The sequence below is a fragment of the Pezoporus flaviventris genome, unplaced genomic scaffold (genome assembly GCF_033815535.1).
Source record: "Pezoporus flaviventris isolate CSIRO_AGI_PZ_B2104156 unplaced genomic scaffold, CSIRO_AGI_Pfla_v1 ptg000055l, whole genome shotgun sequence".
Lineage (NCBI taxonomy): Eukaryota > Metazoa > Chordata > Aves > Psittaciformes > Psittacidae > Pezoporus > Pezoporus flaviventris.
The window spans coordinates 5,147,833-5,162,755 of NW_026892603.1; the positions used below are offsets into that span (position 1 = coordinate 5,147,833).

The 14,923-nt window shown below is 37.6% G+C and overlaps 1 protein-coding gene across 1 annotated transcript in view; it reads left to right on the plus strand.

Annotated features, from left to right (window-relative positions):
- The first annotated feature begins 2,909 nt into the window (after positions 1-2,909).
- The window catches only part of THSD7A (thrombospondin type 1 domain containing 7A), a 199,723-nt gene continuing 187,709 nt past the window's right edge, over positions 2,910-14,923 (plus strand). The window contains exon 1 of the mRNA XM_061469259.1: positions 2,910-3,704. Within this exon, the coding sequence (XP_061325243.1) occupies positions 3,545-3,704 (160 nt within the window). The 5' untranslated portion in view covers positions 2,910-3,544. The remainder of the gene's footprint in view (positions 3,705-14,923) is intronic.

The window sequence follows — 14,923 nt, forward strand, 5'->3', positions numbered from 1 at the left end:
CCTGTTAGCAAATGAATACCAGCTGAATGAGTCCGTTTGGCAGGCAGCAGTGGCTAAAAGGTTTATATCTTGTTCTAATTTCTCTTTCCACTAAATAAAAAGTATTACAGGGGTTTTGTTTGTTATCCTCTAATTCTTTAATGCTGGGAAACATGAACAGAGTAATTCCAATATTTCATGGCTAGTTCTACCTCATTTTCATAAAGGTCTTTGAGGTTTTTTTTCCTAGAAAAGGTGCTAACTTGTCAGTCATGTGTGTGAGGAATTTACAGACTCACAAAGCTGTTGTGCCTCAGATAAATAATTGTATCTGAGTAAAGGTTCTACTAGACACATATGTTGATGCTTTAAGGTACAATGCTGACAATGTTAGTGATACGGGTACTAATACTGATTGCAATTTATTTCTAGGCTTTGTCTAGAGGTTTCTTCTCTGAAGTACTTAACCATTTCTTTGGAATGCCTAAGCTGTAAACAACTGATAAATTATGATCATTAAGTATGTATTAGAAGGGGGGTTGCCATCATGGGCTGGAATTAGTGGTTGCAGTTGGTAATTGGGAGGGAGGTCCTGCATTCATTGTAGCAAACAAGAAGAGGGTAAGCTTGTATTAGATGTACTGGGGTTGTAAAGGCTAACAACAGCTCTCTGGGTAAGGCATGCTGATGGCAGCTGAAGCTTGCAATCAGGATAAGTTGCCTCTTGTGTCCAAAGTCTGTTTCCTAGTGTGGATGTTTCTGCAGGCATTAGCATGCTCTTTGGCCTGTGTTTTCCCTTGCTTTTCACTTCCCTGATTAATAGAAGATGGGTGTATCTATCTAGTGTAGGAGTGATCTAGTGTTTGTCAAAACCAGCTCTTCAGGAATCCTTATTTCTTTCCCAGACACACAAATATATCTGCACAGAAATGCTCCCTTCATTCTGTCTCTGTGATACATTTCTGGGTAGTTTCAGACATACCATAGCTTTTTTTTTTAAAAAAAAAAGGTTAAATTATTAATTTTTAACAGAAAAATTTTATAACCGTAAAAAGTAGTGTGAAAATTTTATTTCTATAACATCTATTTTAGTGAAGTTTTAAAAGTATGTGGTACTATGGTTGCATAAATATAAGAAAATATTTGAGTGTTTGTGTATGTGTGCTCACCCTCTCTTGTGTTACTGCTTTGTTCTGCTGTCAAAACCCACTTTGATTCATTGAGCCAACTACATGGGTGATCTGTTCCCTGATGATGTTTCCGGATGATCTGAGTCACGTACAAAATATTTTCAGAGGCTTTCTTTGTACATTCATAAAAGTTCTAGGTAGAATCCATCCTATTTAGTAATCCTGAAAAGCGTGCCTTTCCCCCAGTCACTCTGTAAACTTGATTTTTCCCCTGGTATATAGCTCCAGCTAGAAAGCCAGCATTTTTGCTCTTAATTTTTCAAAGGAATGTGTAAGTTATATATGTTTTATTTTATTTCTGCAAGTCAATAAAGCTGTTGCCACAGATTTCCTGATGAACTGAAAACTTTTTTTTAAGCCTTTAAATTCTTAGTCTTATTTTCATAAAGCTGCTGTTATTTTTAGTAGGTAAATATTCTCAAGTCCCTGCATATAGCATGAAAAAATAATTTGCATATGACTAACTTAACCCTGAATTAATCAGTGAAATTGCTATAATTCTATGAACTCAGAGGGCATTTGGATTTAGAGCAGTATTCTGTCCTGTCCAACGAAGCAAAGGCTGAAAGGGGTTTTCATGCTTCCTAACGAGAATACAGCATGATGTAGCAGATGTGAATAAAATGTATTTCCAGAAGTGCTTTAGCTGAGGGTATAACTTCTGCATCAGGATGCTACAAATTCGTTAAGATCATGGCTTTCTATGTATCCCTTATCAACCTATAATCTCTTGATTGTTGCCTGTTTTTCAACAGCTGAGGAACAGTAATCCACACTTGCTTATCTCTCTTAATCACAGCCTCATGGTGCTAGAGCTCCCTGAGCTTTTAATTCCCTCTTAGAGGCCTAACAGAGTGGAAAGTAAACAAAGACGAATTTGCAACCTTCAACATTGCTAATTTGCTCTGATGTCAGAATATTTAAACAGGCAAGGATTTGAGAATTATTTGATCACGGCTGATTTTAATCTAATGTATGTGAAAAGGCTGAGTCTGGGAAGGTTGTGCAAAATGACAGGCGTCCCAGGAGAGGTTGACTGAAGGTTTCCTCTTTAAACAACAATAGCTCCGTCATTTTTGAACTCTGGGTCCTGTGTTCTTACTGTGTATTTTTGTGGGTGTTTGCATTTTTAATGAAACTTTTTGCATATGACAGCAGTTTTCTTGAAAATTCCTCATTTGTTTCCCAGCTTATAGGTGTCCAAAACTGGGTTTGTAGGGTTGTTATTGCCTCTGTTCACTGGGTAGTGAGAGGGAGAGATAAAGAAAGATCCCTACTTTAAAAAGCTTTGTCTCCATGTTTCTGTGTCAGCAAGACAGCCTAATGTATCCTGAATACTTTCATGTGTAAAATGATTGATAACTTGATCTTGAAATTATTTTGAATTACACATTTGACATATATGCATGTATACATGTGTACATACTTGCTGGATAGGAAGGGATGTTATCTTGCATTATATATTACATGCACACTTCATCTACCACAGAGGTGATGTACTTACACATACATACACGTTACCATATACATATATTCGTCTGTCCTCACAGCAGGTATCTGTATGTTATTACCTGAAACAGATTTGATAAATATGCAAGGCAAGTTAGCAGATATTTTTTATTATTATTTGTTTTTTTTCCCCTGCATTTTCTTCTATTTGCCTAAGGTCTTAATTGTCTATTTAATGCATGTCCTAGCACTTATTTTTATTGTTTACAAAAATGGTTAATGCAGCATACATATTATTATCTGAACTAATGCCTGATGCTCTCTTAATTAATATATATTGTTGTGTTTATATCTGTTCTGGTTGTACAACTTGTGTTTCTGAACCGTGTCTGATGTTGATTTCTTCTTTTCTTCTCAGTATGTATCATTTGGGATATTCCAGGGAGAGACGTGTCTGGGAAGCCAGCCTTTTCCAGTCACTCTCTGTGTTGCAATTACAGCACTGGGCTATTTGTGTTTCTCTTCATCCCTGTTTCTCTGTCTCTCTCACTCTCTCCAGCTGGTGTAAATGACTGCTGCTGCCTCCCAGAGAAAGATAACCTGCTCAGTCAGCTGGAGCCCCCTGCGGACAGCTGTCTTGCTTTTAGCTGATGGAAAACTGCTACTAACTGCTGAATGGAAGAGCGTGGAGCAGCAACCATACTAGGAGCAGTAGCCGCCGCCGCTGCAGCAGCAAGAGCGAGCAAGGACTCTATTGTTCCCTGGCGTTAAACAGTTTTTCCATTTCAACTGCCATGCACAATAGCAGGAGAGAGGTTTCCAGTCCCCTTCTCCCTGGGAAGAAATTCTGAAGAGGGGAATACTGTTTGAAGAAGGTTTCGTGGTCGTGCTGAGGGTTTTGGAGGTGGCAGCAGGCTGCTGGAGGCATGGGGTTGAGCAAGGGGAGCGCTGCTCTCTGCCGTGGTCCAGGGGTTTCCGCCGTGCCAGCCCGGTGCGTGGGAGTTCTTGTGCTGCTGCTGCTGGGAATCTGGGACGCTCGTGCACAAAGTGAATTTCAAACTTCATCGGTGTATTTGTGGAAGACTGGTAAGTAAGGATGCTGCGGTACACAACAGTAGGGTATTTATCGTTTTGTTGTAAGTAATAACCTTTTTGTGTGCTTTGTGTATGAGAAGAAAGTTAAATCTGAATTACTAATGTTTACTTGCAGGGTTATAGGGAAAAAAGAATTAGGTCATCTTCCAGGTATCCACCAGCCAAGCAAATATGGCAATTAACCCCCCCACATTTGTGACTCTGTGGCTCTGTTACTGGGATTTCTTGTACATTTTCTGTGTCTTCTGAGTTTTTTCATATATATTTTTAGTAGCCTTGTGTTAAATAGCAAAGGTCAGGGCATTAGTGCCTGTCCACAATGGGAAGAAGCGTTTGTTACATAGTCAGCAACGTTAACAGTGCTCTAAAAATACTGACATTTCACAAAGAAAGATGTAATTCAGCATATCTAATCTTTGTGTTCCATGCTGACATGTAATATATTCAGTGTGGTAATGGATGGGGAGATGGGATTGTTAAATTTGGGTTTGTTGCACAGTATATAGGACACGTGAAAGCTAATGATGGATTAGGTGAAATAATCCAAGTGATGCCAGATCTCGTAACTAAAGAGCCAAAGGCAAATAGGCTATGTGGATTCAGCATCACAGTAGGTAGATAATTTCTTCTACTTTGATACTAATGAGTTACGTGTCTGTTTTAAAGATTACATAGTCGTAACAGTGGTCCAACCTTAACTTTGCATTAAAAATCAATGGGGAATTTTTTTGTGTCTATTAATATATTACATTAATTCAGCACTTTAGCAGTGGCGAGTATGTGTATTTTAGTTGTCTAATATGGTTTTAGTCCCTTTGTAAGCAGAGTCAAAGTTTCCTTTAGGAAATTTAAAAATTGAAAGCCATTGCATATTTCACACTGGCTTCAGCAGCTGGCTTTCTTCCCTGTACAGTGCCAGGAATAAAACAATCCAAAAAGTAGCAGTTTTATTTAAAAACTGCTTTAGCCTTAAAGGATAATACATACAGCAGTAAGAGAGAGTGCAAATTGATCATTTGTCTGAAAAACAACTTTAGGACAGTCTCTTTCCTGGATGGAGGGCCCCAGCCTTCTGCCACAGAAGATCAATTTACAATTACAGTGATATCCTGAATTTTTTAAGAGGCTCTATCTATCCAACAGCTCAGGGAGGAGATTAAAAGGAAATTCATTTAAACAAGAAGACAAGCTTTCCAGTAACACTGGAAAAGAGAAATCTGAAGAAGGGAAAATCCTTTGCAACTTTCACTTCTGACTGAAAGATGGGTTGCACTATGACAGTGACTGATTTTCCTTTTTCTTTTGAAGCACTGACAAATTCAAAACGTATTTTTCAGTTTCACTACAGGTTTGTAAATGTTCATCACACACTTAAAAGGAGATAAAATTCGTAAACAGGTTTATGGAAAAGCACAGGGAAAATATAGCATTTTCATGAAACATTTTCCATTTACCCTAAGTTGCTAGGCATCAGTAAACTCTCCAGCTTTTTATTATGTCTTAATTTAACAATTTAACAGATTGTATTTAAAAATGTTAAAATAGTAACATAGGTTGAGAATAATAACAGCTCTAGCTAACTAATACTTACAAACATGCGCTATCATTTTGCTGCGGACTTAACTGTTTTCTTTGGGCAGAGTACATGTGCTCTGAAGTCATGTCAGTTAAGCCAGCAAGAAGGAAACTAGGTTGCCTTTTGTTTTCTTCCCCTTCTCTCCCTTCCTGGCAAAGACCACTCTTAAGAAACTTTTGTTTAGAACAGGTATCTAATTATGTTGCCTGATGAAGAGCTTGTTCTTCATTTCAGCTTTTCTTCTGTGACCTCTCCCCTCTGTCTTGCCTAGGATAAGTATGTTCATGGTACAGTTTTTAATATAACACCAGTGATTGATGGCAACATGCTGAAAAACAAGTCAGTATGGCTCTTTTCAAATAATGAATGGCAAAATGCAATGAATAAGGTAATGCATCTGTGTTTGGCTTCTGATTGAATCTTCGCACTCTTTCTCAACTGTTTACTGAGTTTTGCTGGTTTTCCTCTCTTTGTGGGAGGCTCTAGGAAGTGAATTAGGGGAATCAGTGGTCAGTGATCTGAAGGAATATCTTGTATGGGGTGTATAAAGTTCAGGTAAATTATCAGAGGAAATAATAAAACTGAAATGAACTCATCCAACTCAAATGGTATTTTGCTTTTTCTTCTGTGAAGGAAACAGGTCGGGAATGTATGGCTGAGAAATCAGCTTGATTATATGCCTTTTGAGACTGGTTATGTCCATTTTTTGAGAAACATGCTATTTTTGTATTGAATTTAGTTGGGTGTCACCTTTTGTAAGTGCTGTTCATGACATGCAAGTGTCTTTTTTATTTCTAAAGATTTTTTAGGTAATATGTCTTGTGAATGCTACCCCATGTCTTCATTGGTTTACGGCATTGTATTTTCTTAAGAATGCCCTTGACAATAACCTGCAGGGGTTATGAGGTTTCAGTTGAGGCATTCTTTGTCCTATAAAGTAAGAATCATGGTATCTGGTACGGTTTATTTATAGGTTGTTTTTTTTTTTTCTTCTTTGGGTGGGAGGGGAGTGCTGGCATTTTGTTTTATAGCATTTAGTTTTTTTGTTGTTCTGGGAGCATTCTTCTAATACAAATTCCAACCTATGAAAACCTCTTGGAGGTGAGGACTTTCCCTCTATATGTCTATTACCATCCTCCTGTCTACTACTGTAGAATTTTGAGGTGTTTATAATACTCAGATTAACCATTTGGGGGTTTAATTACATTTGATTCAGCATGGACAGTGTTGTGAACAATCTGCTTTCGGCAGGGAGACAGCCTCATGATCTTCAGAGGTCTCTTCTAATCCCCACCATCCTGTGATATGGACACCACCACTAAGTCATTTCTACGTCTCCAACTGAAACTGCTTTGAAGTTTTGGCTTTTGTAACTTTGTTTTGATCTCTTGTGAGAATTTGCTCTTGCATATTTATGCTGCTATTACATGGTGTTTAATGGTCTTTCAGTGTTTGGAAAGGCAATTAGGTGAACAGTTGATAGTTACTGGTTACTAGGTTTCTCGCCAAACACTCTCATTCTGTTCCGTGCAGACTTGGTGTGTGCATTTTTTTCAGATATAAATACACAGCTGGTTTGTTTTGTGTGGTCACTGGGAAGGCCATCTGGTTTCTCTAACATAAACTAAAGCAAGGTCTCCATCTGTGCAGAATACCAGGCTCTTCACAGCAGAGTGATGAAACGGCTGTATTCCTAGAGTTGAATCATTGTGTCTGTTTGAGGTAGAAAACATCAGTTTTTAGGAACTCATAGAGCAACAGTTGTGGTATTAAGGGGTGTGATCCCACTGGTGTGAGGTGGGAACACACTGCTGAGCACTGGACTTCCGAACTTGAAAGAATCTTTGAATTACCTGTTTTGTTCATCAGTAATTGCCCTTCTCTGAGTCCACTGATTCTATTTGCAATGAATAATTGTGTGGTTCGGGTTCTATACACTGAACAGTGAGTTCATGAAATGTTTTGTATTTCATTCATATTCTACCTTAAGTATTATGAAATCTTACTGAATTGTTTCTGTATATGCGCAAAAAAAAAATGTAAAATCTATATGCCACAACTGAGTAAAAACTGCTTGTGTTAACTTTTTAAAATGTAATGTCTCTTACTTTTAAAGTGAAATTTTCATATTCAAGAACACTTCATAATCTTGTTTATACTGCCCACCATAGGCTTTTTCATGTATCTGTAAGTTTTACAGTGAACAATGTGAGGAATGCTGATTCCTAAATAGAGACTGCCGTACAGTTACCAATCTTCCAAAATAAGAAGATGCATATTTTTCTTGGTCAGACACCATTTCTATACACAACTGACTTAAGTGTAAGCATTTATTGTCACATCAGAATTCTCCTTTACTTCTTTCTACCCTGTGCTTCGTTTGTTTTTTGTTTAATCAACCAACACAGTGGTCTGTGATGTGCTCTCAGCGTTGGGTGTAATGTCTGCCTACTGTTACTAATACAATTACTGAAAAGCTGCACAAAATCAGGTTAGGTATAAAGAAGTTCTTACTGTGTTGAGTCACAGGAACAGGTTGCCAAGAAGTGTTAAATTCTCCATCTCTGGCAGTGTTCAGTGTCCAAGGTCGGGTTGGACAGAGCCCTGGGCGACGTGGTGTAGTGTGTGGTGTCCCTGCCCATGGTGGAGGGTTTGGAGCTAGGTGATCCTAAGGTCCTTCTCAACTATAACCTTTCTATGATTCAGTGATCAGCAAAGTTCGATCAGACTGTAAAATTGCTTCTTCTGACGGTTTGAAGTAATGCACATTACACTCTCGAAGTGCAATATGTAGCATTGTATTGATATCTCTAGAACAACAAATGTCCTGAGGAAAAATCTGGGAGGCAATGCCTTTACCATCATTATCTCTTTTAAAGACTATTGATCACATCTCAGATAGTATATATCAGTATAGCTCTGCTGAATTATTTGAGCTATCTGCAGTTGTGTGATACCAAGATATCACAGTTGGATGTTTTCCCCTTTTTTTTAAAAAAGGTAGAACTTGCAATAGATTTTCTGTAAGGAACAGTGCCTTTTTAAAATGAAGGCAAAAAGGTCTTTGTTTCCTGAAGACAATATCTATATTTTTATACATATGTTGTGTCTCAATAGGTGAGAACTTGTCCTTAGATAATAACTTGCTCAACATTTGAGGCAGTGGAGAGTCAGGGGAAAAGTGACAATATGGGTGTAGGAGACATGTGGAAGATCACAGGTCCTCCTAGAGTAGTGGAGGCCAAGAGTGAAACCAGTGTGCCAGGTGGACAGCAGGGCTTTTGCAAGCTCTGCAGCCCAAGAGCTCTCCTTAATCTCTTTCTGAACTTTTTCAGGCAGCAGCATGATCTCTGTGTGATTTTTTTCCTTTTTCATTGTCTTGGGAAGAGGATTGCACAAAGGCCTCCTACTTCCCCTGAAGAGCCTCTGAACAAATGTTTTTGCTATTTCAAGGTGTTGGTGTGGGATCTTGTAACGAAATCATGCTTCTTCAGTGCTTGATATGAATTTGGGTCTTAACCTCCCCTGATTTTTTAGCCTCTTGGTTTCCCATTTACCTGTGGAGTAGAACAAGCACAGCCTCTGCACCATCACATTCTTGTCTGATTTTAGAATTTTTACACATTCCAAGGCCCAAATCTATTTTTAAAAGAGTTTGGTGCCAATTGGAGAATTGGAGACAAGAGGTTTTCCCACACTTCATCTGAAATTCCTCTTCTAACACCTTTGGTAGCTCACAAACATAAAATCACTGAATAAATTGTCCTTATTTTCCCTATGTATGTCTCCAGGACTGTCCTTATTTTCACAGGACTGAGTGTTCCTATCACATTTTAATGCCTTAGGAAGGCAGAAGTCCTTCCTAGGACCATCAGTCCTGAAGGCATTTCAAAATGTGTCTAAATACACACTGACAGGAATGATCACAAGGGAAGATGGAGAGAGAAATTACCTAACCATCTCTCTGCTTAAAGCACTTACCTTTCAGGGGTTGTGTCAGCTTGTTTGTTGAAGCTGTTTCATCATACAGCAGAAAATTCCCCATTTGTTTCAGGGTTTTTTGTGGTGCTTTTTTTTTTTTTTTTGTTTGCTTGGTTTTTTGTTGTGTTTTTTTGTTTTGTTTTTGTTTTCCAAAACCAGAGTAAAGAATTTTTCTCAGTAATCACAACTTGAGACTGGAGACATAAGCCTGCGGCGGTAAATAGAAAACTCCAAATTTTAAAGAGATTATGAAGAAATGATCTGAAGAGGCAGATTAGATGTGGAGACCTAGGGAAAATGCTAAATGAGAAAAGATGTTTGAACTTGAGGCCTGACTCTCAGGAAGAGAATTCACATGCGATGATACAAGAGAGCAATGAGGACCTCTTAAAGCAAAAACAGAGCAGTAGTTGCGGCACGATGAGCTGGTACCTACACATCTTTGAGGAGGGAGACAGAGAGTTCAAGATCTTTAAACTGTCAATGTAAAAGGTGTTTTTCAGGATTCGTCTTTTTGATTCTCAGGTCTTCAGCTACAGAATAAGATATTACTAAAAGCTGCATTTCATTAGCTTTTCAAAGAGTAAAAATGATTGAAGCAAAATGTACTAAAGATGCTTTACTGTTACTTCATTGATGTAAAATATAAATGATCCTCCAGGACTGAACATGGTTAAGTATTGGTTACATATGCCCTGCATATATTCATAGTAATTAGAGTTAGAATTTGTCACTTTTATTGCATTCTGTAATGTGCATCTAAGCAACCACACTGTTTGCTGTCTGTGTCTCAGTTAAATCTGACGTTTATGTAGTCAAATGGGGCTTGTCAATCTGTGACTTGAATAAGGAAATATTAATTTTCATTAGGCATGTTCATCACTCTTGCTCTTTGCCCTCATTTATCAAATATCCTTTCAGGTTTTTTTATTCAACAGAAATTATGTGAGGCAAGTATTAAGTCTTCGATCAATGTAAAATGTTTTTAGTGCACCCTAGCAATAAAACATTTGGCAGAGATGCAGAAAATAGTTGCTTTAAGGAAATTGTTTATAAATGTTTTTTAGTAATCTGTCCTTACTAACAAAAATCAGAGCAAATATTTAAATGTTTGAAGAAAAAAATTGTGCTGCTGAAATCCTTTTTCTTATGTGGTTAGTTTGCCGTAGCTGAAATAAGAAAATAGAAAAAAATGTGGCTGATGTTATAAGCCTCTAGTGAAGATAAACAAGTAGCATGCTCTGGGCTAATGGTTGACTACACTTCTAGGATAGTATTTTGAAGCTGTCAGAAAAGCAGAAAATGGTAGCTGATCATTATGTACTGATGTCTGAGAATGTCTGCATTGTTTTTAGCAAGTGCCCTGAAGTGCGTATGCTGACTGGATCAACTGAATCCCTGACCTTACAGGGATGCTGGGATAAGAGAATATTACAAAAGCTATGGGTTGTTTTGTTCTGTGTAGGCTGGCTGCCCCAGTGTTGGATTAATTCTATTTATTAGTCTCTTATAGACAAGTTTAACTTTACAGTTCCCAACTCTACTTGGTGTTGATGTCTGCTTTCATTATGTTCATTGTCCTGGGTTCAGCAGTAGCAGTCATTTTTCTCTTTCTTAGTAGCTGGTGCAGTGCTGTGTTTTTGACTTTTGGCCCGGGAACAGCACTGATAACACCGATGTTTTTAGTTGCTGCTCAGTAATGTTTACTCTGACCAAGGACTTTCTGAGCCTCATGCTCTGCCAGGAAGGAGGGGAAGCCAGGAGGAAGCAGAGACAGGACACATGACCCAAACTAACCAAAGAGGTATTCCATACCACAGCACGTCATGCCCACTATATAAACTGGGGGCAGTTACCCATAAGGGTGAGATCACTGCTGGGGTCAGGCTGGGTATCGGTCGGTGGGTGGTGAGCAGTTGTATTCACTTCCCTTGTTATTTCTCTTGTCATTATAATTATTATTGGTGGTAGCAGTAGTGATTTGTGTTATACCTTAGTTACTGGACTGTTCTTGTCTCAACCCGTAGGAGTTACATTCTTTCGATTCTCCTCCCTACCCCTCTGGGAGGGGGGGGGGGAGGAAGGGGGGGGGGGGGGGAGTGAGAGAGCAGCTGCGTGGTTCTGAGTTACTGACTGGGCTTAAACCACAACATTCATCCACTCAGTTGTTCAGATCTGAGAAGTTTGTATTTTAGTTATGTAACTCCATATTTAACAGGAAGCCCCATTCACGTAATATATAGGCTAGTATTCCCAAAGGCAATTTATAATCTATATTTTGAGGTAAAATTTGCACATGATGTATTGCCCATTAAACTATGTATTGTGGCTGAGAAAGTAATTTCTGAGGTTTAGGGTGACACATATGTTTATTCTGTTTATTGAAGGTTCTTTCCTGTATTCACAACTTTCTTCATTAAATGTGTTGGGTTTTTTGGTTGTTTGTTTTTGTTGTTTTGTTTGTTTTTTCTTGTGTTCCTCTGTGGTTTGTTTTCTGTCCACAAACAAGTTTTCTTCATGCATTGGGACTGGGAGATCCTTTTCTGGATGTATGTCCGGACAAAATCTTGATTTCTCTTTCTTAGACTAGTGAAGCTGAAAAAACCCCCATGGTTTGTTCCTTAGGTGGGTAAAGATACATTTAAATTCAGACTGATAGAAGTTGAACATCCGGTTATTTCGTGTGGAGCCTCAGAGGAGGCAATGGGCTGGCAGAGCCTACAGTTGGAGACCGCAGTAGTATTAACTTCTATTTATGGATTTCTTGCTTCTTTTTATGTCTATTTCTGTCTACTGAGGCAGACAAAATATATAGAGTTACTAAAATAATGGAAGAATTGGAAGATAAGCATATCTAGAAACCCTTAAAAATTCACATTGTTTGGTAAAAGTTTTCATAAATTATCACAATTAAAATAACTACTGTAGTGGATATTAAATCTCAAACCGAAGTCAGTGTAAGCAGTTTTGCTACCACTAGTACAAATTAATCTTCCCTAGATCTTCCTTATTTAATACTTTTTACATATGAATGTTGTATAGTGCTAAACATATCAGTGTCTGGGATTTCACACAAAATCCAATAGACATTTATTGTAGCAATCAGCATGTTCTCAGCATTAATTAGCACTGTGCATTTTAGCGCAGCTGACACTTCTGGGAAGTTGTCAGTATCCCACAATAGCTGGGTTGTTTGTTTTTTTTTTTTTTTAAATTCCCTTTATTTTGAGAGCATTCCCAGGTTATTTTGGTGGTTTTATGTGTGGGGGATAGACAAGAAAAATCTGGTGTATTTGCATGGATTCAGGGAAGGAATGGCATTAGATACAGCACTTATTAACTGGCCCAAGTGGAGGTTTCTTGTGTGATCACTGGTGGTCGGTGTTGCTGGGAACACAGCAAGCTTTCCAATGTCCAGATACCGTGACGAATTTTGCATAGGTATTTTGAGACAGGGAGAGAGATAATAAGTAACAGTTTTGTGTAGACTGTTTATATTGCCTAAAGTGAGTTTGAGGGTATTAATTGGAAATTGTTTCTGATGTAATGAGAGATACTTAAACATTTTAAAGATTGATGATATCTGCTAATCCAATGAGAAATTTCTTAATGAGATACATTATTACTTTCCACCTTCTGTATTATGCAAAATGAAATGCTTATATTAGCAAACAGTAAAATTGCTCCCCTTTTGTGTGCTTGGGAATAGCTATTTTACCACTAAGCCATTAGAGAAATAGAGACTAGAACAGAGAGAGATTGTTTTATAATGACTTTTGGTTGTACAGTGCCTAGCACAATTGAATTCTCTTCACTTGCTGCTGTTCTTCTGTACTACAGCTTTATACAAAATGACATAATTAAGAAGTGTTAAAGATGCTGTTTACAAAGATAGATTATTAATGTTCTAAAAGAGCATTCAAATAATTCCAAATGCCAAAAAATAGTTGAAATAGCTGGTATAAAGGTGCTGTACTAGTTGATAATACACGAGAAAATTATTTTCATAGGAAAACAGTATTATGAAAAAACTTGGAAGCAGGATAGTCTGTGTAATAATTTCAAAATGCATTGTTGAGAGAAACCGTCTTCAGTAGTAAGACAGTTTTAAATGTTACGTAGCATTTCCACATTTACAGATTTGGCACTCATCCCTTCTTCTGTTTGCATGTAGCAAAATTCTTGTTTTGAATTTTGATATGAATGAGCTTGATTATCCTAAAAGATCACTTGTGTTGTGTAAAGTTTTGCTTGTTTTGCAGTTTTCTACTGATGGGTTGAATCAAGTGTACATTGTGATGAGGTTTGTCCCATTTTACTCTGCTTTACTTGATTTTCATGTGATTTTTTTTTTTTTGTCAAAATAATGCCTGAATTGGGGAAAGAGGTGAAAGAAGACGGTAAAAGCCGTTGCAGTAACATGCTGATGTAGTTACATCTTGCAACAGGGAACATCAAGCTTTTTTTTTTTTTTTTTATATGCCATTATAAACTAGTAAAGAGGCTGGATCTTGACTTCAGTGTCAGCTCTACAAGCAACGTACAATCCCCAAGAAACTAATCTTTGACACACTTGTAATACCATATAGAAGTAAAACTGGATGTCATAGAAGATTAGGACATTTTGGAAACAGGAAGAAGTTAACATGAGTGGAGAGTACAAATATGAAAAGCATGGGGCAAGCAAACAGCAATTTTCTGTCAAATACGTGTTTAAAATTGATTTTTAACTAACATGAGTTTTCTAATGAAACTGTCTGGAAGCTGGTTTTGTATGACATTTCCAACCATACATACACCTGTTTGTGTATCCTTGCATGTGTAGTATATATCTGATGGTCTGAAGACATTACTGAACAAAGCTGTATGGATCTAATGGCATTACCTTGTAAAATACACATAACAGAAGATTACCTAGGTCTTCAGTATCAGACTAAAATAGTAGTACAGCTTCAATTTGTGGGCAAAACTAATAACAGAAGTGTATCTTTTTTATATACCACTAACTTATTTTAAGAAATTCCAGTTTCACTTCTGCTGCTTAGTTTGCTGTTTTTAAGATGCATAACTGAAGGCTGTCATTGAAATAACTTTTTTTTTTAACTCTGAGTTAAATTCACAGTCAGTGTTGTTTTCTAGACAGCAGCATTGGAAAGACCAGTTCATTCCTGTAATTTATGCTTGGTGCCATGAGGAAGATAATGAAAGGAAGAGGAGGGACAGTGATAAAGCAGCCCAGCATACAAGGAAGACTTGTGGTCTTTAACTTGACATGGATGAATGACTTGTAGCTCTCTATATTTCAAATGGATATATGAATGTCAACAGCTTAGGAATAGTTCGTGCAGTTGAACCATAAAGCTAGGAAATTCAAGTTATTTTCTAGACTATACTTCCATATTGTTATAGGAAACTGCAGGAGAAGTCTGTAGTCTGTGCTGCACAAAGGTGAGTTCTCTGAAAAGTGCATACTCTGACAGGTTTGTATAGGTGATTCAGAAATTTACTAGTGATAAATATTTCATTTCCCCCCTCTGTGTTTAATATACTTTAGGAGTTTTGTGGCATAAATTAAAATTAGTATATGTTCTGATTGTAATAGAGTCTTGACTCTTTTGTCATAGCACAGATTTAAGCTATTTTATCAGATGTA